Genomic DNA, 22,082 nt, shown 5'->3' with positions numbered 1-22,082 from the left:
GTATGGCTACCAGCTGTTATCATCTACTTCATCTGGGTACAACGTCTGTCTAATAGGCTGAACTGCTATACAATAAAAGGATGGCAGAACATTTCTCTTACCTGCTGGATGGAGGGGACGTTAAGGACCGCCTGCCAAGTGTCACCTGGTTTATATTGTAGTAACTTGGGCTTTCCAAATCCGCCAGCGAGAAGTTGGGACCAGATGCTGTTGCAACAGGAGCTATGAGAAAAGACACACCAATGACCAACGCGCCGCCGTGAAGCTCAGCACCTAGCCCTCATCCTCTCCGAACCCATTCTTATCTGCCCATCCTACCAACTCACTCTGGGACACGCGCACGAGCTCAGTGACATTCCACACTCCCGAAGTGACAAAGCAATCCTGGAAGGATAGGTGACCTGTTGAGAAATGAGGAGTGCTTTATATTGTAAAGAAGAGCAGATAAATGATACATTGATTATAAGGAGGCGGTATAAGAAGCAATATCCAGTTTTACAGGGAGGGGTGTACAGGTTAGATGGAGACGGTGGAGAAGGTTATAGAGAGTGGTAATATGGAGTAATAGGAGGGGTTATAGGGAGAGGTAATATGGAGTAATAGGAGGAGTGATAGGGAGGGGTTTAATAGGAGAAGTTATATGGCGTAATAGGATGGATTATAGGGATAGGTTATATGAGTAACAGGAGGGGTCATGGAGTTATAGGGGAGCGTTAAATGCAGTGGGGAGGGATTATATGAAGTAATGGGAGTTATATGGAGAAAAAGCAAATAGTAAAAGGAGGAGTCTCAGGTTATACTGAGGAATAAAAATTAGTTATTTGAAGGCATTAAAATGGTCAGTATGGGGTGTATTGTATGTGTTTAGGATCTACCATTTGGAGGGGGCTTTATATCCACTTCAGTTTGCTGGTTTGAGTTATCTGACTGTCCGGAATCTGCGGAGAAACAGGATTTGTTTGAAAAAACATCATGTCATTTTGGCCTTAAATAGTTACAAATATCTTAATATAAAAAAAACATTTGAGATTTCTACAGACAGTAGAGCCTGTGGTGCTCATCAGGGGCGAATTTATCAAGACACTCACTGTTCAGTAGTTATGGTCGTAGATCTAAATGCATGCAAACTGCCATCATATAAATTGGTCTCGAGGACTTAAAAAAGTCACCGTTTTTGGCTATCCCAGTCTGCGCACTGGCAACTTGGTGAAAAAAAATCATTAAACACTTCAGGCAAGGAGACACAGAATTTCTGCATTCTTTGTAGCTGCGGAGGCCAGGAGTTGAGCATGGTTGATACAGATGGAGTTCCTTCCTTGGATATTTAGCTCCTAATTAACCCTTTGCGACGCGTTATTACGTCCCATAGAACATGGTCTTGATGGCCATTAAGACATAATTTTACTTCCTATGTTTTCTGCACCGACAGGTACAGAATCAACAACGCAAAGCAATTGAGCTCTTCATGCTCTGATCGCTCTGATCGGCTGCTGTGGGGATCAAAGTAAAAAAAACAAACAAAGGGATCTCCAGTCAAAAAGTTTTTCAAGTCATAAAAAATAATCATTAAAAACGTCAAAATAGGCGACCATCCCACCCACTAGAAATCTCCTTCCCCCACAGGGTGGTTTACAATGTGACCAAAACAACACCGGACAATAAATACTCCAGCGTGGCTTTTCTCTCACTTTGTTAAGTCTGAGAAACGTTTAACCAGAGCCTTACTAATTTGTAGGTTTTTTTTCCTCTGGTAAAAAGATCGAGATTTCCCATCTGGCTCAGAAAAAGCAAAGATACGCCAACATACTCTGTAGCAAAAGGGCACATTTTCTGCCCTGCACTTTCCTTTATTGCACTCATTTGTTTATCTGTTTCTGCTCAATCAAGGGTATTTTGAACTGTCGATAACATAGTTTTTATTATTAATGGTTCACTGGGGGAAGGGGGGGGTAGCGCGAGATATGGATGAAAAAGATCGAGCGGCTGTGAATTGCTGGCAGCCATTTTAAAACTTGGCAGCCATTTTAGAGCTGGCTCTCCGCGTCCATTTCAACCGAAGCAAGAAGGGGGCAGTGTGGAAAGTCAGTAAAAATCACTAAAACAAACCATTTCCTTTGAGGTTTTGGAGCAGTTAATTCCGGCAGGTTATATATATTTTATAATATATAAAATAATATATATAATTATACATCTTTATGATTTCCTTTTTCTTGCAGGATTTCTAAACGTACTCCTATACTTACAATTTTTAACTGACGTAAGTAATAAGAATGGGTGAGCTAACGCGTCGTAACAAACAGGCATTTTATGTAAGTAAGATCACAAGATATTTTCTGCAGAACAGCCACAAATGACTATGTTTTTATAACATATAAACGTTACTCGTTTACATGGAGGATCTACAAATGATGAGTTTGATGCATTTTTTTTGTGTCAAAAGGCTCCCCAAATATTTAGTGACCTGCCTCTGTTTCACAGGACCCCCCCCATCTCATATGTTTTAGCGCCTGGGTCACAAAAATCACATTATTATTATCAGACTTTTATGCAAGCACCAGTGTCATTATTTGCAAGAAATACAGTTAAAATGCATGATTGAACCTAAATATCCTTATTGTCATTTTACAACTTAATTCCCAAACCAGGTACTTTCCTAGATGGGGCTGCCTCAGAAAAGGGCCACACGGTGTACCCATGGAGCCACAGCACGCTTCTCAAGATAATAAGCCCATAGATATGAATAGAGAGGAGAGATTTTTACCTGAACCAGACCATCAAACTCTCATTTTCTGGATCTAGACCTATTTACCCTATTTCAAGACTTACCTCAAATTCTTATACATTACCCTCAATGAGATCTGTTTAAAAACAGGTATTATAACTCTACTTCTTATCACAACAAGTGACTTGGGAGCCTCAAACCATATCCACTGATGCTCATATAATGGCATCTCTCTGTAGACATTGGACGTGGCCCGTCGACCAAAGACCACTTGGAACTACCTTCCTATCTCGCTGGCATAAGTATCTATGTCATTCATGGCAAGTACTATACTATATATTATATATTATACCTCACAGACAGCCACCCTAACCGTTACATCTCCTTAATGATAACAAGCAGGTGACATTAATACAAGAGCACGAACTGCAGCTCCATGGGTCATCAAGTGACATCGCTAGGTGGTGCACTAAAAGTGAAAAAGGAAATAAATGGGGAAGGTTCCGGGGTCCCATTGTAGGTCAATGACATTTTATGTAGTAGTTTGATAAATCAGTCATTTTCCTATAATCACCTTCAGACAAAAAAGTTATGACAACGATGCAGTCTTTACCAAAGTTCAAAGGTATGATTCAGATAAGTCAAGAGATCAAAAGTGATTTAAGATTGCAGCGTTGGATATCTAAAGAGTGACATAATAAAGTTCTTAGTCTGGCTGTCCCCATCAGCCCCCATCTTGCTGCAGAAGCCATCCCAGATGCGGTCTTTAAGCGCCTGTGGCAAGCAGAGGTTTAATATCATTTATACTTTGTGTTTATTAAACAGCAAATCATAAGCAACAAATATGCTTCTGCAGTTTTAATGGATGTTGTACCAATTGTCTTTTTCACTGATGTGGTGGCAGTTGGCTTTTTTGAAGCCTTTGGCTGGGGAGAATGTTATGGCGAACACAATTAAAGAAGCAAATACGCTGCATAATATTCCAGTTTGGGACAGTATCGTGCAGCAGCGTCTGGAGTGCACTGGAGATGTCGCCTCGAAGTCTCACCACCCTCACGGTGCCACAAACGTCATCATACCCCACTTATATAGCATGCTACTGACATGCTTTGCCACACCGATGCAAAGCTATATCAAACCCGGTATATTTATTGCCACGGATTCATTTGTGGACGATAAAAGAGCACTAGAGACGTTAAATATACACTTGCAAACACCTTTACATATTACATGACCCTGCCATAGATGTCTGTGGGTGACTGGCTTCCAAACCAAACTCAAGATCTAATGATACGCCTTCCATGTCCATAGATAAAGTGATCCTTCGCTTTAGTGATGAAGGCGTAGGCTTTGCCGCGGACGCACATGTTTATTGCTCAGATCAAAGCCACTGGACCAAAACCACAGAAGCTAAGCGTAGGAGGACAAAAAGGTGATAAAACAGGCTGGCGTTGAGGTCACGGAGGCGATAGTTCAGGCTGCACAAACCTACAAACTACAGAAGTCAAACTCTGGCCACAGACGTTCTGCTATACATCTACGATATTGGTTTCCAACTAAAAGGACAGCAGCAAGAATGAAAGAGGAAAATGGCGGCGGATAGAAGCGATTTGTCAGGAAGAGAGATGGAAAGATAGGTGAGCAGAGAGCAGACGGGAATCTACAAGAACAAAGACATGGTGAACGCATGAAATGAAACATAGTTTGTTGGCAGATAAGAACCATTTGGCGCATCTACTTTGCTCGCTTTTTGCCTGCTGTCTGTGTTTCAGCATAACAAATTGTGTTGTGTCCAGTAAAAGCCTGCAGGTTTCGCGGTAGTTAATACCCCACGGACGGTGGAAGAGGATGGATTATAGGTAGCACAACGCAGGTTGGGGTAAAACTGGCAAATTTCAATTACAATTAAAGGCAGTTTAGATTTTTCTAGCGTTTCCTAATACGCCCGCTGAGCGTCTGTCAGAAGCGGAGCAGGATTATGAGGCCCAAACCATGTTTCAGACACGTAGCACAGAGATGTCAACATTATGGGGCCAAAACGCTGTGCAAATACACAGCAGTGATTGTTGGGCTTACAAGCTGTCCACAGATGGCCATGTTGGCAAAGGTTGGGAAGAGGGAGGTGGATGCTGCACCTGATGCTCTGTTTAGCGGGGGATATGTGTGGTGCAGCTGAGCTCCCCTTGCCAACAATACCCCTATATGAGAAATAGCCCTAGTGTGGCAGAAAAGAAATAAGGAGTTATTCCTCCTCATGTCAGCTTGTTGCTCTTCCCATTTTTGAGTATAACTACCCCAGGGTCCCTTTCATGCCACCTATTGATTCCTGCTCTTCCTATATTGTGTCTGCGCCTCTTTCTATATTGGGTATGACGTCTTCAGTCTACAAACGCCATCTTTCTGTAGCACCTCCTGCCCATTAGTACATTAGACGTAAAGCTCTGCAGACCAGGGCGGTCTTTTGCCCATGTATCAGCATCAGCTGGCGTAATGTATAGCGATACTGAGTACTCCCTGGTGGTGAAGCTGTGACGGGTATAAATAAAATGCAGTGAATGTGAAGTGTTGGTCAGGATCCAGTTCTGCATCTGTTTGGAGTGGAGCCAACATTCATTCTGTTTAACCCTCTGCGGCTGAGGAGAAAGAAGGGAGGGAGAAGAGGGGTGGAGAGGGAAGGAGGGGATAGATGGGTGAGGAGAGGTGTGAGGGAACGTGAAAGAAGAGATGGGTTAACTCATGAATGGAAATGGGAAAGAGATATTGGAATGAAGGAATGTGAGGAAGAGGAGGTGGAATGTGGTCTGAGATAGGTAGGCACCAGGAGGGGTGAGGAAAGTATGTTAAGGAAAGCTGTGGAGTAGGCGAGTGGACAAGTAATATGAGGGAACTTTTGGTGTGGGAATATGGAGAAGCCAGTAGGCACGTGAGGTAAAGAGTCACGGGGTATTTAAAGTGCTCGGATATGAAATGTAGGACAGAAGTGACTGATTTTATCGAATAAGGAGAGGATTAAGTTAAGAAAACTTGACAGGGTTGTGGGGTGAAGGCCGTGAGAGAAGTTGTTTCATCGCTATAATCTGTAAGATTTGTGACTGCATTCTTGCGTCTGTTCTTGCATTTCACGTTCCCTGCCTTATTCATCCCAGCTAGAGGTGGACAAGCCCTTGTGTCCGTATAACCAAAGCGCAGAGGTGTTATTATTTAGTGTTTTATATAGCGCTGTTATATGCGCAGCCCTGCACAATGGCTAAGCATAACACAACAAGTAGTTTGTTAAATAATTCACCTTATAGGAATGTGAGGGTCCTGCTCAAACAAGCTTACAATTCAGAGGATGGACACACTTTCACCCAGCTATATCCCAAGCCGTTCCCACCAGATTTTCTACTCTTTCCTGTTCTTGTGTGTTGTAATCCGTTCACTCTCACTCCCTTAAATCTTTTAGCATTCTTCTTCCTGTTATGCTGTCCCCCTTTCTTCACCATACAGTATATCAAATACATATACCATATGTAGTAAAAGGGATTAGTTTCTGAGTATACAAATGTATAGTGCAGCATTATTTCAGCGGGTACAGTGTATCTCTACATGTGTATTAAGTCTACTGTGCCTTTGGGGTACAACGGACCGTCCCGAAAATAATAAATGCACTACCAGCTGCGTACACTAGAGGGAAGCAAAACACAGTTTAATCCGGTTTAAAATAGAATCAACGTGATGTCTGCATGTATACTCAACGTGAAACAGACATTTACACACAACATGTATACCGAATACATTCAATGAGATGTAATATCTCTATACTGCACATTAAATCCAATGCACTCAAACAGTGTTCCTCTGAAAAGGGACTGTTGGTGGGTTTTTGGTAAATAATAAAAATGGTCTTTTGAGAATAAATACAGTAGTCAGAGAGTGCAAATGCATATATAAATGTCATGCCAAACTCTTTCACTTTTTTCTTTAGAAAGAAGCCTTTCTGTATAGTCTTTACACTTATTCCCATCCTTCCTGAATCTTTGATGAAGCTACATACTCTATGTATAAATCCTAGGAGAAACTCCACTAAAACGGGTAATCAGCTACATTCCAAATCCCCATGAAACTCACAGTACCTATTTATGTCAATATAGGTAGTTGAGAGATTGGGGTGAAAATATTAAAGGCATACTATATGAAATAGCTATCTTTTTATCTTGTACATAACAACTTAAAGCAGCAGAATTACACTAGCCAGTTGGGGATAAACGCCAACGATACTTGACTGCGTATCTACATTTCTGGTTGAGAAATCACCTCCCTTTGTAAAAGCAACATGCTTTGTAAATTACTTGCGACATTCTGTAAAACCACTAGTTCTTTGCCCTCCTTTCTCTGTTGTCCTACGATGAAAAGGACAGCTTAAATGTTCTGTAGCTCCCCCGTTATCTGTGTCACCCTGCAAGGGAAGGACAACCTCCATGTCCCATAACCCTCTCCTGTCTGTGTCACCCTGCAGTGGGAGGGGCAGACTCTATGCCCCATAGCCCCCTCCTGTCTGTGTCACCCTGCGGTGGGAGGGACAGACTCCGTGTCCCATAGCTCCCTCCTGTCTGTGTCACCCTGCGGTGGGAGGGACAGACTCCGTGCCCCATAGCCCCCTCCTGTCTGTGTCACCCTGCGGTGGGAGGGACAGACTCCGTGCCCCATAGCCCCCTCCTGTCTGTGTCGCCCTGCGGTGGGAGGGACAGACGCCATGCTCCATAGCTCCCTCCTGTCTGTGTCACCCTGCGGTGGGAGGGACAGACGCCATGCTCCATAGCTCCCTCCTGTCTGTGTCACCCTGCGGTGGGAGGGACAGACTCTGTGCCCCATAGCCCCCTCCTGTCTGTGTCACCCTGCGGGGGGAGGGACAGACTCCGTGTGGGGAGATATTCTGAATAAAAATCAGTCTAGAACATATTACTATTTTGCATGGGCCCTCCTATTTATGGCTGTCCTAAGGTGAAAGTGAGGAAGGAATCCATGATTCCTTCCTCAGGTATCCATATGTTAGATACAGATACACGTATATGCAAATATAGGAATACACTTTTAAATCTGCCTATAGCTGTGAGTATACATAATGAATCAGAGTATAAGGATAACACTCAACTGCAGCTGGAGGCCATGATATCCCTCAATAGTCTACTGAAACACGTAGAGCTAGAAAACCAGTACATACATGAATGGCAGCACAGACACGCATGCCAAAAGAGGCACGGACTGCCATGCACGCATTTGAATGCATGCAACCATGACACTGCACGTGCAAACTAAAATACATGCGCTTGCCACGTGCACTCCCATATCCTCCTGCCGCTAATAAGTGGGTGACAAGTTTTAAATTGTTGTTTTCGCATAATTAAATAAACAAGATTCATATATTCATCCCCACGCCATCTTCCCTCACAGCTGGCATACCTCCCCGTCTGCTTAATCCGCTGCCCCGATCCTTCCCCTCCCGACACTGGGATGAAGCGGGATGGTTCCGGAGTCACAATATAAGCCATACAGCGGTGTGTACTCATCTCTAGAGAGAAAATGCTGCCGTTTCCAAGACGTGAAACATCTGTCGCAACAAATAGTGCATTATCCTGCCCTGCAATCTATGGTGCTCTCTACTACACCTTCAGAGCTTTAAACCAAGCCGACAAAGACACGACGACGTGTTACAACAAGGAGCTGCTGTGGTGGAGAGATTGCAACTAAATGGGGCCAACAATGGGAACTAAAGTGGGAGTGAAAAGAGTGTGAAGAGGAAGAGATGTACAAATGAGTTGGACGGAGAGCATCCCTCGAATTCCTCGAATTTAGCCGCTTCACGAGTGTTATTGCCCAACCACTATTTGGCACTTGCGAGGCGCTGGTATTTGTAATTTGCAATCGCGCATTGCTAGCGTGTTTCTATTTACTTACCTTTTGCAGAGTTTCTTTTATTGTCGATGAACACTGCATTGTCCCCCCCCCATTGGCATGTTTCAGTCCCCATTTAGTATAATTCCCACATTATTTAGATATTACACAGCAGTACCACCGTTTCATGCGTTATTTGGTGCGCATTGCTCTTGGGTAATGAATGTGCGATCCACATACTGTGCCCAATCATCTTAATGACTTTCAATCCAAGCCAAATAGTTGCTTTTAATAATTAACAGTAAACTTTTCCCAAATAGTATCTAAACTTTTATTTGAAAGGATGACATTTTCTTACTATGAGGATTCCATATTGAGAGGCGTTATATGGAGAGGGCCATGTATTTTGCATATACTCTATGTATCCATCAGTTTAACTTTAGTCGCAACGTAGCGACCGGCATCAAGAAATGCCTTGCATAAAATGCTCCTTCTTGTAGCTCATGTTCTAAACAGTGGAGACGGCTCCTCTTATAAGCGATAAACGTAACCTTTTAGTTCTGTTCACTATTAGGAGAGGGAGATTATGATACCCGGTGCCCCTCCGCAGCATGCACTCGCTTGTTTACATAGAATAGAGTCTGGAGATGGTAACTTCTACTGGCTCAGTACCCCAGGCAGCTGCCCAATTTGCTTATTGTTGGCCCGTCCAGACTGAGCGTGCAAAAGCAATCTCTCCTACGGTCTATTTGTCGTGAAACTTTAGTTTATATTCAACTGTTCTACCATCAGCCTGGAATACATTGCTCATCACATATACAAAACTACACATTCCATTAGGAATCACTGAACATGTTCAATATATATATATATATAACACTCACAAACCATACATGGCAGATTCACAAGAGTTTGAACGTTTGAATTTCCGGAATTCTAGATACATTATAAATGGCCAAAACCAGCCGGCCAGAACGGCTGCACGGGGGCCGCATTAACCAAATAGGAAATTCACACTTTTAGTAACTCTTCCCCGTTACTGAAGCCTCTCGTAAAGCTGACTAAAATGCTCCACTCACCTGCAGATTCCCAGGTTAGTGAATACATTATACAGGCTTCTTACCTGCTTAGAGGAGTCTCTAAATGACCTGATCATGTATACTCCAGATCGTACACTCTAATTTACAATTTGTATAATTAATTATATAATTATTGTTTGTTTAGGTCTCTTAAGATATTTACACCGACCAAGCATTCACACAATGGTGCATCTAGAAAATAAATCACACATGTGTAGCTCATATATGATTGGAAAATAGTTGTTTGCAAATTATGTAAGCAGGGCCCGAACTGGCCATCTGGCACACCGGGCAAATGCCCAGCGGGCCACTGGCCGATGCGGCTACATTCGCTATCACTCCGCCCGACGATGTGCTGCAGTGTGCGGCCGCCGGCTGGATATCCCTGGCTGCTCGCTATGTGACCATAAAAACATTAACCGGCCGCCGGCCTCACTTGCATCATTTGGCGGCCGCTGGCCTTAAGGTACCATGACCGCCTCGTCATCACCAGGCTGGCCCTGTATGTAACTAGTAATTACATTCACATACACTTTAAACCCCTAACATGTATATAAACTAAGGAGAAACAGCTATAATTTAAGCTCGGTCCACAATAACAGAGTCGTCTGATTTTTACAATCATTTGTAAATAATATGGTAATTATACATTAAGGCTTACATTACTAAATAGTGCTCACAATAATTACACATTAACACTCCATTTAATTAAACATACTGTATAGGTATCTCTCATCTGGACTCCTGCTTATATATACACAGCTAATTGTCCACACACACGTTATCACATTATATTTGTGCATTCCCGCACATTATCCAATTATACTCGTGCTAAATAAATATCATTTGTGACGATAAACATGCGCACCGCTAACACATTTACAAACATGGCTAATCTGTAATCAAGTTCGTTTTGCATTTGCGCAAATCACAAAATGATTTCGTCACCCTAACCATACAAGTCGCACACACCGCATAATGAGATTCTCTGAAATCCCGCACTCGCACACCTATTATTAACTTATTCCTAGAAATGATACTTTCACGCGCATGTCTAACTCATACTCGCTCAATGTGTATCCATTCTACAAGCTCAAACCTTGAATATATGTATTGTATGAAGCGCAGCGTAAACAGTTGGCGCTATTTAAATAAACGATAATAATAATAATGCTTCCGAATTCACCTACCTCTAAACGATGCTCTCAATCATACCGCCGTACGGCCGCTGCTGTGTATGGGGCGATGCCCACCAATAAACCTACGGGTGCGTTTTAAATAACTTTTTTTTGTGTTTTTTTCTGTATACACATTTTTAAGAATTAGTTCGGGTAAAGAGGAAATAACGCACAAGACCACAAAATGATTTACCTTCCGGATTATATAAAAAGGAACGGTGCAAAGCAACCAAATATTTAGCCCGCAGATTCCTTGTAAGTGTAAGTGTAATACTCCCTCGGATACAAGATATTCAATGTTAAAGAAGCGAAGGAAGCCGGCAGCTGAAGAGTTATCCGCTGGGTGAAGGCAGCCTGTGTAATTGTGGTGTTGGTGAGCTGACAGCCCCACATGCTAATTACTGCCCGCCCAGACGATAATTACTCCCCAGCACTGACAGTGTCACCAATCTGTGCCCTCTGTCATTAGCGTGTCACACCAACACAAACGCGCTGGACTCTCGCGGCTGTGTTTTGAGTGTTAAAAGTCTGTAAGTGCTTGACAGGCTTCCCTGTTTTGTTTTTTTTCTCTTTCTGTATTGGAAAATTGTCTCCTGATAGTCCTCCCTCCTTATGTATTTACAAAGTGTAAGCTCTGCAACCAAGCATCTCCCCCACCTTGTAGCCGTGCCCAAAAGTTTGAATATATTTAACTCGGTAGCAGTGATCAAAATGACAACAAAAAAGTTCCATATCCGCTCTGAGCTATTTTTAATGTTTGGTATTATGCATTATATTGATGATATTATTATTATTATTGCAATTTATACCATACATTTTTTATGTATATACATATATTATTTTTTTTCTATTAGGGTGTAATTTTCTTGGAACATTTCTCCACTTATCCTCTGTGTTCTTGGAATATAAGCTCTGTTACCCCCTTTACTGTCTCCATATCTTATATCGGAATCGACGTTCCTTGGTTTAGCCTTCCCATTAAAAAAAAAAAAAAAAAAGGCCAGATGCGCGAGTGATCCGACACCCAGCTGCTCTGTGTTTGAAACTGTTAAACATGGATTTGCAGGGGGTGACAGAGGAAAATGTTGAGACACAGCCACCTGCGGAGAGGGAAGGGGGGCAGCACAAGCCTTAGGCCATGTTGACACAGATTAGTGCAAGAGTGTCAGGGGTCAACGAGACAATGATTGGGAGGTCATGTCAGCAATAACACGGGCACGTGTCAGAGTCAGAGGGGGGCACCTCACTCCAACATACACACGGATGTCACGGAGAAACATGCTCTGGCACGTAAGCCAATAGTGAATGCTGCCATATCTAGTCAAACGTTATTTTTAAATAAATGTTAGAATTACCACTTACTGCAGTGTCCGTTTTTATGTTAAGGCCATTACGCTAACAAGGCTGTCTCGCAGATATACATAAAACACACAACATATAGCGGGTCACAAGTGTGTTTGCGCACATATATATATATATATATATATATATATATATATATATATCCAGTAAGCAGAACATACTTCCAGAATTTAAAACCAATCTCATGTAAATCTAATCACGTAGTGATGTGACATTAGTCCGTGTGATTGTAGAAACGCATTTTTTTTAAGGTCAGTAAAATGTGTTCATTCAGAGTTTGTATAATTAATAAAATAAAGAAAAACCCAAAATAGGTTTTGCAAGCTTTCTAGGAGAGGCTTATTGAGGTGGTCTGAAACACATGTTTTTTCCTTTAACTTTTGCATGACTAGGCTTAGCCTCCTAAAACTGATGAGGGGCCATAGGCATAGTTTATGGCCCCCGAAAGGGCTGGAAAGCATTTAGGGCCCATTTCAGCTGACCTAGCGGGACTGTGTACTAGAATGGCAATAGTGACGCAGGGACCACTAACGGGTGTCCTTTTCCCATGGGTCAGTAGAACAAAGCCGTGCGGATGAATCTCCATTTAGCATGTCGGACATCTGCTACCGACTGATTCTATGCATTAACGTAACACTGAGCGATAATGCATCTTTGTCCTACAGAAAGAAGAGTAAGGGTACATGCCCGCCCCCCCCCTGCCAATATAGGCATAGACCTCCACCTTTTATGCTTGGATAGTTTGTGCAGAGGAGACGTCCAAAGCACAACGGGCCAGACTTTAGGTCATGAGGAACAGCCATAACCCGGTATTCCAAGTGCCTAAAGAAGCCCAGACATTATCATTTATTTATTTATATAGCACCTACAATTTACGCAGCGCTTCATACGATACATATATATTCAAGGGGTCTGACAAGACTAAGACAAACAGATACATTAGGTGGAGACATAACACCTTCCTAGTCACGCTACATAGAAATAGACAGATGTGCGTGACCATACCTTCATACCGGTGTATATATATATATATATAGAGAGAGAGAGAGAGAGAGAGAGTGAGGTGCATGGAGCTCGTCCTCACAGAGCCGCCTGCCTCGGAGAGAGGCGTCCCGACTGCAACATTTATTAGGCACCTTATGCAAAATGACATTCAAATGTGCGATTTACAGAAATTGTGAACGCAGTGGACTTAAAGAATATTCCATTCTATTGTGGTCATGTTTAGCACGACTCCTAAAAGGATCCCCCACAGCAGTTCATAAAAGTGTAATGCTCGCATTTAACTTTGTGTGTCTAATAACTCTTTCAATGAGGAAGGCGCTGTCGTTGTCTCCATGCGAACCCAAAGCAGCGGTGATTTACTGTATTTGCAAAGTTGCAAAAGGTACATGTCATTATTTTTTCAGTCCTTTCCCTTTGATTTTAATAAGTGCAGGTGACAGACTGGTGTAACAGAGAAAGGGGCCGTTTAGAAGTAAAACCCCCTGCCAACAGCTCAAGGACCTTAGGTGTGTGCAAGTCTGTGGGAATCTGTATAATGTATAAGGATATGCACAATCAGCCCCATAGTATAATAAATAGAAAGGGACTCCTTACTCAGCTCTGGAATGCTGCCAAGATAGGAAGCATTGATAAAGAAGAAAACAAGACCCTTCATATAAAAGTAATAAGCGGAGGAGAGGAAGTCTGAGGGATGGTGATGCACAGGGAGGAAAAGAGGAAAGTACAGAGTCAGGTAAGGGAACGACCTTACAGTGTGAAAGAAGAACTTGAAAAGCAGGAGAAATCTGAGAAGGGGAAAGAAAAGAGAGGGGAGGGAGAGAATGCGCATGAAAAAAAATAGAGAGAGGGAACAGTGAGGATGTGAGACATAAAAACATTCAAAATGAAGAAGAAAGAAGCGGAGCAGAGACTAAGAAGAGGCCAAAGAAAAACAACTGAAAAAGGAGGCGCGAAATAGTAGTATGGGGGGAGCAAGCTACCCAGAGGGAGCAAAAGGAATGGGCAAGGGGGGTTAATTTGCAAATAAACATTACTGCAGCCTGCACAATGCTCCTCTGTGTAAAAAGGAGCTCTGCCCTCCTCCATATACCTCCCCTCTGCCAGAGCAAACACACACAAGGTAAACTAACAGAGGACAAAGCAGTGACAAATGTCACCTACAGGTGCAGGTGATTGTCCTCATCTGACCCCCCTCCCACAAAGTTTTTTCTGTTTTGCTCTAAATTCCTATTACAGTAACCCGGCCCCTGAGTGCCTTATTACCCCCGTAACATCTTATTACAGTAACCCGGCCCCTGAGTGCCTTATTACCCCCGTAACATCTTATTACAGTAACCCGGCCCCTGAGTGCCTTATTACCCCTGTAACATCTTATTACAGTAACCCGGCCCCTGAGTGCCTTATTACCCCCGTAACATCTTATTACAGTAACCCGGCCCCTGAGTGCCTTATTACGCCTGTAACATCTTATTACAGTAACCCGGCCCCTGAGTGCCTTATTACCCCTGTAACATCTTATTACAGTAACCCGGCCCCTGAGTGCCTTATTACCCCCGTAACATCTTATTACAGTAACCCGGCCCCTGAGTGCCTTATTACCCCCGTAACATCTTATTACAGTAACCCGGCCCCTGAGTGCCTTATTACGCCTGTAACATCTTATTACAGTAACCCGGCCCCGAGTGCTTTATTACCCCCGTAACATCTTATTACAGTAACCCGGCCCCTGAGTGCCTTATTACCCCCGTAACATCTTATTACAGTAACCCGGCCCCTGAGTGCCTTATTACCCCTGTAACATCTTATTACAGTAACCCGGCCCCTGAGTGCCTTATTACGCCTGTAACATCTTATTACAATAACCCGGCCCCTGAGTGCCTTATTACCCCTGTAACATCTTATTACAGTAACCCGGCTCCTGACTGCCTTATTACCCCCGTAACATCTTATTACAGTACCCCGGCCCCTGAGTGCCTTATTACCCCTGTAAACATCTTATTACAGTAACACTTTCGCCCTCACATGACCTCCCGAGCTAGAAAATCGTCCCACTTCTAGTAATGGAGGTGAACATGCTCTTTTTTATTTTTATTGACGCTAGTTACCTGGAACCCTACACAACAGAATAAATCTTCATACCTGTGATCATTTAGTGCATCGTCTCCTTTTGTGCAAAAACATTTTTTTTTTGCTAATTATATGGTATATGCCAAATTAGCTAAATTAGCCTTTTCAGTGTACAACCTGAATCATTTGTATGTATTGCATGGAAAACTTTGAACCTATCAATTATACTTGTTTGACAGAATTTTACAACAAAATAACTATTTCCGAGAAGGTTTTGGACATTGCGCTGCGCCAAATGTAGAGCCACATTTAGTTACAAAATTACTAAATTCAACAGCTTAGATAAAGCAACCTTTACGACGGTAACAATTATTCAGAACAATTCATATTCAGCAACTAACTAGGCTGATTATTATTATCATGGAAAATATAGCACTGCTACTTATGGAATTATAATAATGTCATAAATAGCCAAACATGGAGGAAGAAAGTAAGAATAGAACTGATAAAGAAGCTGGGTTCTCGATGCAGTTTAATGTTCTTTCGTACTTTCTAAAAGTTTACCGTTCATCTGGCCTTGTGGAAGAGAGCTCATTCATAAATAGCTGAGACGAATGTGACGTAGGGGCTCCCACAACAATAATCTGGAAAGTAATATTTATTATTCATTGTTCTTGGCAGACAGAGAGCATCATTTACTACCTATTGCTATAAGTAGACTTGAACAATAGAATAGAGGACCCTTCTTGTAGAAAAGTGTTTCACTTTATGTCCTGGCAGCGCCGCTCTGGCACTAAAAAACTAAAAAAAACCCGTTTTGGAAATGTTTAGAAGCGGAACTGACCCTGTCCGTTTCCCCTGCACCCGCTGCATCATTATTGGACTGGTGAAAGGAGAGATGGAAAAGCAGCCCAAAGCGCCAGAGCCTTCTCGGCACAAATTAGGAAACGGCGCACGTTAGGAATTAGGGCGCTCTAAAGTGAAATGGAACGCTTACGTTTCTCTTAGGAATTTCCCGTGATTGAAACCCAGCCAAGTTTCCTTCCATTTTTGACCTTTTCCAATTTTAAGGAAATATGTGACTATAAAAGATGGAGCTTTGGAAAAAGGGTGTATAGTATCGCTTTGTAACATATATATATATTTAGTCGTTTACTTGAAGCTCAAGGATAAATAAGTTATTAGGTATTGTCAAGAGAAGACATGTTAGGCTCCTCACACACCTCTGGGGTCTCTCCTTTGGTCTGTCCTAATCTCCCCACCCCCATCATCAGGAAGGGAGGAATGCCAGAGTCCCCATCCTCTGTCCCCAGCGTCTGTTCGATCGCAGATGTCTCCGTGAGAGGAAATTCAGCTGCTCCCATGTTTATTTGGCAAGAGAAAACTTGGAACAGAGAGCATAAAAACAGAAGGGAGGAGAGGAGTCACTCACTCACTGCCAGGGGTCCCTAAAAAACCAGGGGGACATTGTACAGGGAGACTATGATTATAGTATGGTCAGGCCTTTGGTATGATGTCATTCCTAGGAAGGAGCTGTGGGACACCATGTTTGCCCTTTCAGTACACAGGCTGATGTTCTCTAGAAATGTATTTACGTTGAAACAAAGTAGGAAGCTGTGAGTTATGGAATGTGACTCTACAAATACAGTTAAGGGTAGCTATGGGGCACGGAGTCTGCCCCTCCCACCGCAGGGTGACAGAAGGAGGGAGCTATGGGGCACGAGGTCTGCCCCTCCCACAGCAGGGTGACAGACAGGAGGGGGCTATGGGGCATGGAGTCTGCCCCTCCCCCCGCAGGGTGACACAGACAGGAGGGGGCTACGGGGCACGGAGTCTGCCCCTCCCACAGCAGGGTGACACAGACAGGAGGGGTCTATGGGGCATGGAGTCTGCCCCTCCCCCCGCAGGGTGACACAGACAGGAGGGGGCTACGGGGCACGGAGTCTGCCCCTCCCACAGCAGGGTGACACAGACAGGAGGGGTATGGAGTATTTCATCCAAAGGTGGTACAGACAGTATTATACTGTGTGGGTTACTTCAGTTGGTTTTAAAGGTGCTATAAAAAATATTGCCAATTCCAAGAATTGCTGTTATTTGATGCGAAGATCTACATGAACCTGCTTTGGAGAGAAATGTAGAAGAATGCTGTGACATGAAGTATGTTTCTTCCACCACTAGGTGACACAGGCCTCCGTCATATGAACAGATCCGGTTGTACTAAAGATGTGAAAATACTGTTTTCAATATTTTATTCAAAATCTGAGCCTTTGTTTACTTTTCCATTATATCTATTTTCATCCATTTATGATATTGGCTGTTTGTCTTTAAAATACTCGTACATCGTACTGAAAGCGAAAAGAGAGAAGTCCATCCATCATTTTCACCTGCCCAGGTTTTGGGTGAATTTTCCATGTAAAGATAAGACACCTGAATTATAGATAGGATGCAGCTGGACCTGATGTGACAACTTCCCATCTGCAGATATTAAAGGAAACTCGGTAGTGACACCCACAGGATGGAGTCATGAGAACTTTGGGGCCGCTGTGTAACCGTTTACGTTCCATTCTTCTAAAATGTATCGCTTAGCATACTTGAATGCTTGGTGTAAAAATGTTACTGTTAACCCTTCTGTATCCTTAAACAGGATAGCCACAGATCACCGGCAGGAGCCTTTCTTTATTACCTCATCACATCTGTTGAACTATACATTATGCTGGGCCATTTCAGCCTTTCTTGCCAAAGTTGGCCCTTGCAAATCCCCGGTTTAATAAACCCCAGAGGCATAGTCAGGACACCTCGGATTTGGTCGTTATTTTTAAGAAACAGTACTCCAGAAACCTTGCTGTTGTTTTCACTCGGAATCAATGAATCCAGAGCTGTAAAAACATCTACAAACTAAGTTCAGAGTTGAAAAGGAGTCTGTTTTAGCCAAGTGACAGATTGAAAATGACAAGAATGAGCAAGGGGGTCATGGAGTCTGTGTTTCCCACCACAAGGTCACACAGATAAGAGGAAGCTATGTCACACGACGTCTGTCCCTCCCGCCGAAGGGCGACACAGACAACAAGGATCTATTGGACATATAGTCTGTCCCTCCCACCGCAGGGCAATACAGACCAGAAGGGGCTATGGGGCACGGAGTCTGTCCCTCCCACCGCAGGGTGACACAGACAGGAGGGGGCTATTAGACATGGAGTCTGCCCCTCCCACCGCAGAGTGACACAGACAGGAGGGGGCTATGGGGCACGGAGTCTGTCCCTCCCACCGCGGGGTGACAAAGACAGGAGGGGGCCATGGGGCACGGAGTCTGCCCCTCCCACCGCAGGGTGACAGACAGGAGGGGGCTATGGGGCACGGAGTCTGTTCCTCCCACCGCAGGGTGACACAGACAGGAGGGGGCTATTAGACATGGAGTCTGCCCCTTCCACCGCAGGGTGAAACAGACAGGAGGGGGCCATGGGGCACAGAGTCTGCCCCTCCCACCGCGGGGTGACACAGACAGGAGGGGGCTATGGGACATGGGTCACATGTCGGAGATGTCCACACTTAAGGGACAGATTTGAGCTTTGTGGCATGTGGGATCAAAAATCAGTGCAACCTGACTTCTTTCCCCTTTAACCTGTTTGTCAGTACACTTTGTTCTGCAGGAAGAGACCTATATTCAGTAAATGTGTGCATACGCATCACAACTTGTCTAATTCATGGCTGCATTACATGTGCAAAAGGATTTCTAACCCCAACACATATACACTTCTACCCTCCTTCTTTTTTAGTACAATACAAAGGTCACAGAAGTGATTTGTTTCCTATTAATTGAGATAATGATTCTCTTTATGTTACAATTTACACAATGTGCAAATCTACCTTGTACAGCTTTTTTGTAACTCAAACCTCTCTGTCCCTTTTTCCTCCCCTGATGTCCCTCTTTTCTAGGATGTCAGAGTGTTTGCTGGATATGAATGTATCGCAGTCACAATGTAAATATAACACCATATTCTTTTTTTATAAATACAATATTAAAATATATAAATAGTTATCAGTAGGTCACATGGTCAATTAAAAGGTCTTGTTAAAGCCCCGTCCTCTCACTGCATGCCCTAAAATAAATGTGTCCGACTTTGGCCTTTTAAAAATTTGGGAGGCAAACCTAATGCTTCCTCACATGCCTGCATTATAGGATTGTCCCTCCATATATATCAAAAAAACCCGTCAGTTTCATAAAGAAACAATATGTTCCCTGACATATGTTAAGGAGAGTTTACGCTCAGGAATTACGCATACATGTGAGCTATTCCTCCCCAGCATTAGCAAAATACAACATATATATATATTTATATATATATATATATATATATATATATATATATAAACTAACAAACCTGTAGACGGTTATTTGTAATATGTATTCTATGCAGATATAATCATTCCTCCTAATGTATCCGTTTCTAAAATGATTTGGCCTTCTACAAATATACACATTGGGGACCCTAACACATTCGAGAGGAGTCAGACAGGCACTCTGGATTATTCACTAACTCATCGTTTCTAGGGTATAATAAACGAACAACCACAGCTTTGGAAACATTTTCTAAAATTAAATTATTTTTATTTATATTTTAAGAACTAAATTATCTAGACTGATGCATTTACTAATGCCAACCTGGCTTAATAATTATAATAATAATAATAATAACACAAAGGAAATGTGAAGAAAAGGATTTGGAATTACTAGAAAAGATATAGCTGGGATCTGGGATATTTTTTTTAAATGCCTTTACAATTTCAGGTTTATTCTTCCAGGGGAAAGAAGGACTTGCCAAAAAAAGTATTATTTTCCTACCCGGATAGACCTGGTCCCTCTATTATTTTTAAGAATTTATTTAGCTGATAGGTAGTCACTAAACATGCAATAACTGCAGTTAAGGGTGAAAAATGAATATATTTTATATGTCGCTATCTGTGGATTCAACGCGTTTTTATGTTCATGCCGATGCTTGTGTAGTTGCTGAAAGTCATGCTAAGCATGACTTTTTGTTGTTTTTTTTTTTTAACTCATCGTAAACCTTGAGATTTATATATATATATATAGATAGATAGATAGATAATGTGTGTGCATATATGCACACAAATGTGTTAGAAGTTAGTCAAATGAACCCACTATCATATAGCTAATTTAAGCATCTACCATAAAATCAAAAAACATTGTCCTTATGTGTCCGTTTATAGAATTGTGATTATTTTTAGCTGCCGATGATTACACTGTAACTAAATTTCCCATATGCAAGATAATCCAATTTTTTTTTTTAAAGGGTTCTCTTTAACACATTTTCATTTTTTTAGTTAGACTCAGTATCAATACACAACAAAGGAATTCACAAAGTCGGCCTCTGTATCAGAAAGGTATTCACCTCTATAGGCTTCACTATGTGCAATCCATGGAGAATGCCAGCATTCGTGACGACGTTAAGGCCTAAAGAGAGCTTGCACTGGCTTGAGGACGCACGGCCCAATTACTGACGGCCCCTAAGTAGTTTTAGTTGTACATGTGCTTGGAAGATGACAAATGGTATGTGTGGCCCTTCCTAGCTACCTAGAATATAATATATGGTAATATAAGAAAATGAAATATATGTGTGTGCGCAGACACACATTATAGACACACATACAAGTTTTGTATGTATATATATATATATATATTCATATATGTGCATGTATAATGAGGAAACGCAGATCTCAAATACGCACAAGAAACATCATTTAAGAAACTAGAAATTTGAATGCGCCAAATCAATTTTAAGGGTCTGCTGCATGAGTTTAGGTGCAAAGAACTGCACGGTATAGGACTTACCAGGTGTGTGGACGAAGAAGGCCAGGTAGAGGTCCAACTCTTTAATGGACACTCCAATGTGATGGGGTTGGACGCAGAGCCCTGGGTTGGAGCACTGGGGTGACTTGTAGAGGCGTTCACCATCTGTGCTCTCCAGCGGTATCCCCTTAAACAGGATGACCATCACCAGGTCCAACCTCCACACCTTGTCTGCCTGGCGAAGGCAGTCAATCCGTCTGATTTTGCCTTTCTGGTCTGGGTTCGAGAGGACACAACATGGAGCCTTCTTCCCGGTGATGGTAAGGACAAAGTCCTCTCGGAACTCTGGCCGGATGTCCTTCCTCAGCTTGGCCAAGAGTCGAGACGCCCACTTCTGCTTGATCTCTGGCTTCTCCCCCAATAATTCGTCCTTCACCGCCCTTTCCTCATCTTTTGACATCCGCTTTTCGTGCTTCTTAAAATACTTGCGTTTCCTTGCCTGGAGGTTGAACCATGTGTACGAGAAGGCGCGGACATGGGGCAGAAGTGCTTCGATAAAAGGGTGAAATTCATCCTTTAAAAAAGAGAAATTTACTTTTAGAAATATTTTTTAAGCAAGTCAAGGAAAGCGATACAATAAGTAATGAAGTAAAACAAGTAATGTTTTTATTAAATTCCTCTATTTTTCTTTTTTTTCTGGCACTGACTTGTACGTTGCTTAAAATATTTTGTCATAGCTATTGGGAAATACAACAGATGTGAATGGGCATTAAAATAAAAAATAAAAAGGCTGATCGGTAACAATTGTACGTAGGAACATCTAAGGCTGGTTACCATCTCTTGGTGTCATATCGGACTGCTGGAGAAACTTATAACCGTCCAAATTCGAAGCTCAGCAGAATTATAGAGAGGGAAAAAAAAGAGCAGAACGGCAGCGCTATTTAATTAAAAAACAACAGAGGGAATAGAGGGACGGTTAAAGCATACGG

The 22,082-nt window shown here is 42.6% G+C and overlaps 1 protein-coding gene across 1 annotated transcript in view; it reads right to left on the bottom strand.

The window, feature by feature from the left end:
- The window catches only part of LOC149277944 (nuclear factor 1 X-type-like), a 29,800-nt gene extending 8,136 nt beyond the window's left edge, over positions 1-21,664 (bottom strand). The window contains exons 1-4 of the mRNA XM_089502545.1: positions 21,136-21,664; positions 876-938; positions 327-401; positions 102-222 (exon numbers count right to left, since the gene is read on the bottom strand). Of these exons, the coding sequence (XP_089358671.1) occupies positions 102-222; positions 327-401; positions 876-938; positions 21,136-21,553 (677 nt within the window). The 5' untranslated portion in view covers positions 21,554-21,664. The remainder of the gene's footprint in view (positions 1-101; positions 223-326; positions 402-875; positions 939-21,135) is intronic.
- Between the last annotated feature and the right edge of the window lie 418 nt (positions 21,665-22,082).

The sequence above is a fragment of the Sceloporus occidentalis genome, unplaced genomic scaffold (assembly GCF_023333645.1).
Source record: "Sceloporus occidentalis isolate IW3139 unplaced genomic scaffold, rSceOcc1.0.p SCAF_205, whole genome shotgun sequence".
NCBI lineage: Eukaryota > Metazoa > Chordata > Lepidosauria > Squamata > Phrynosomatidae > Sceloporus > Sceloporus occidentalis.
Note: the sequence above shows the minus strand (reverse complement) of the source record. Positions and strands in the feature narration are given on the sequence as shown.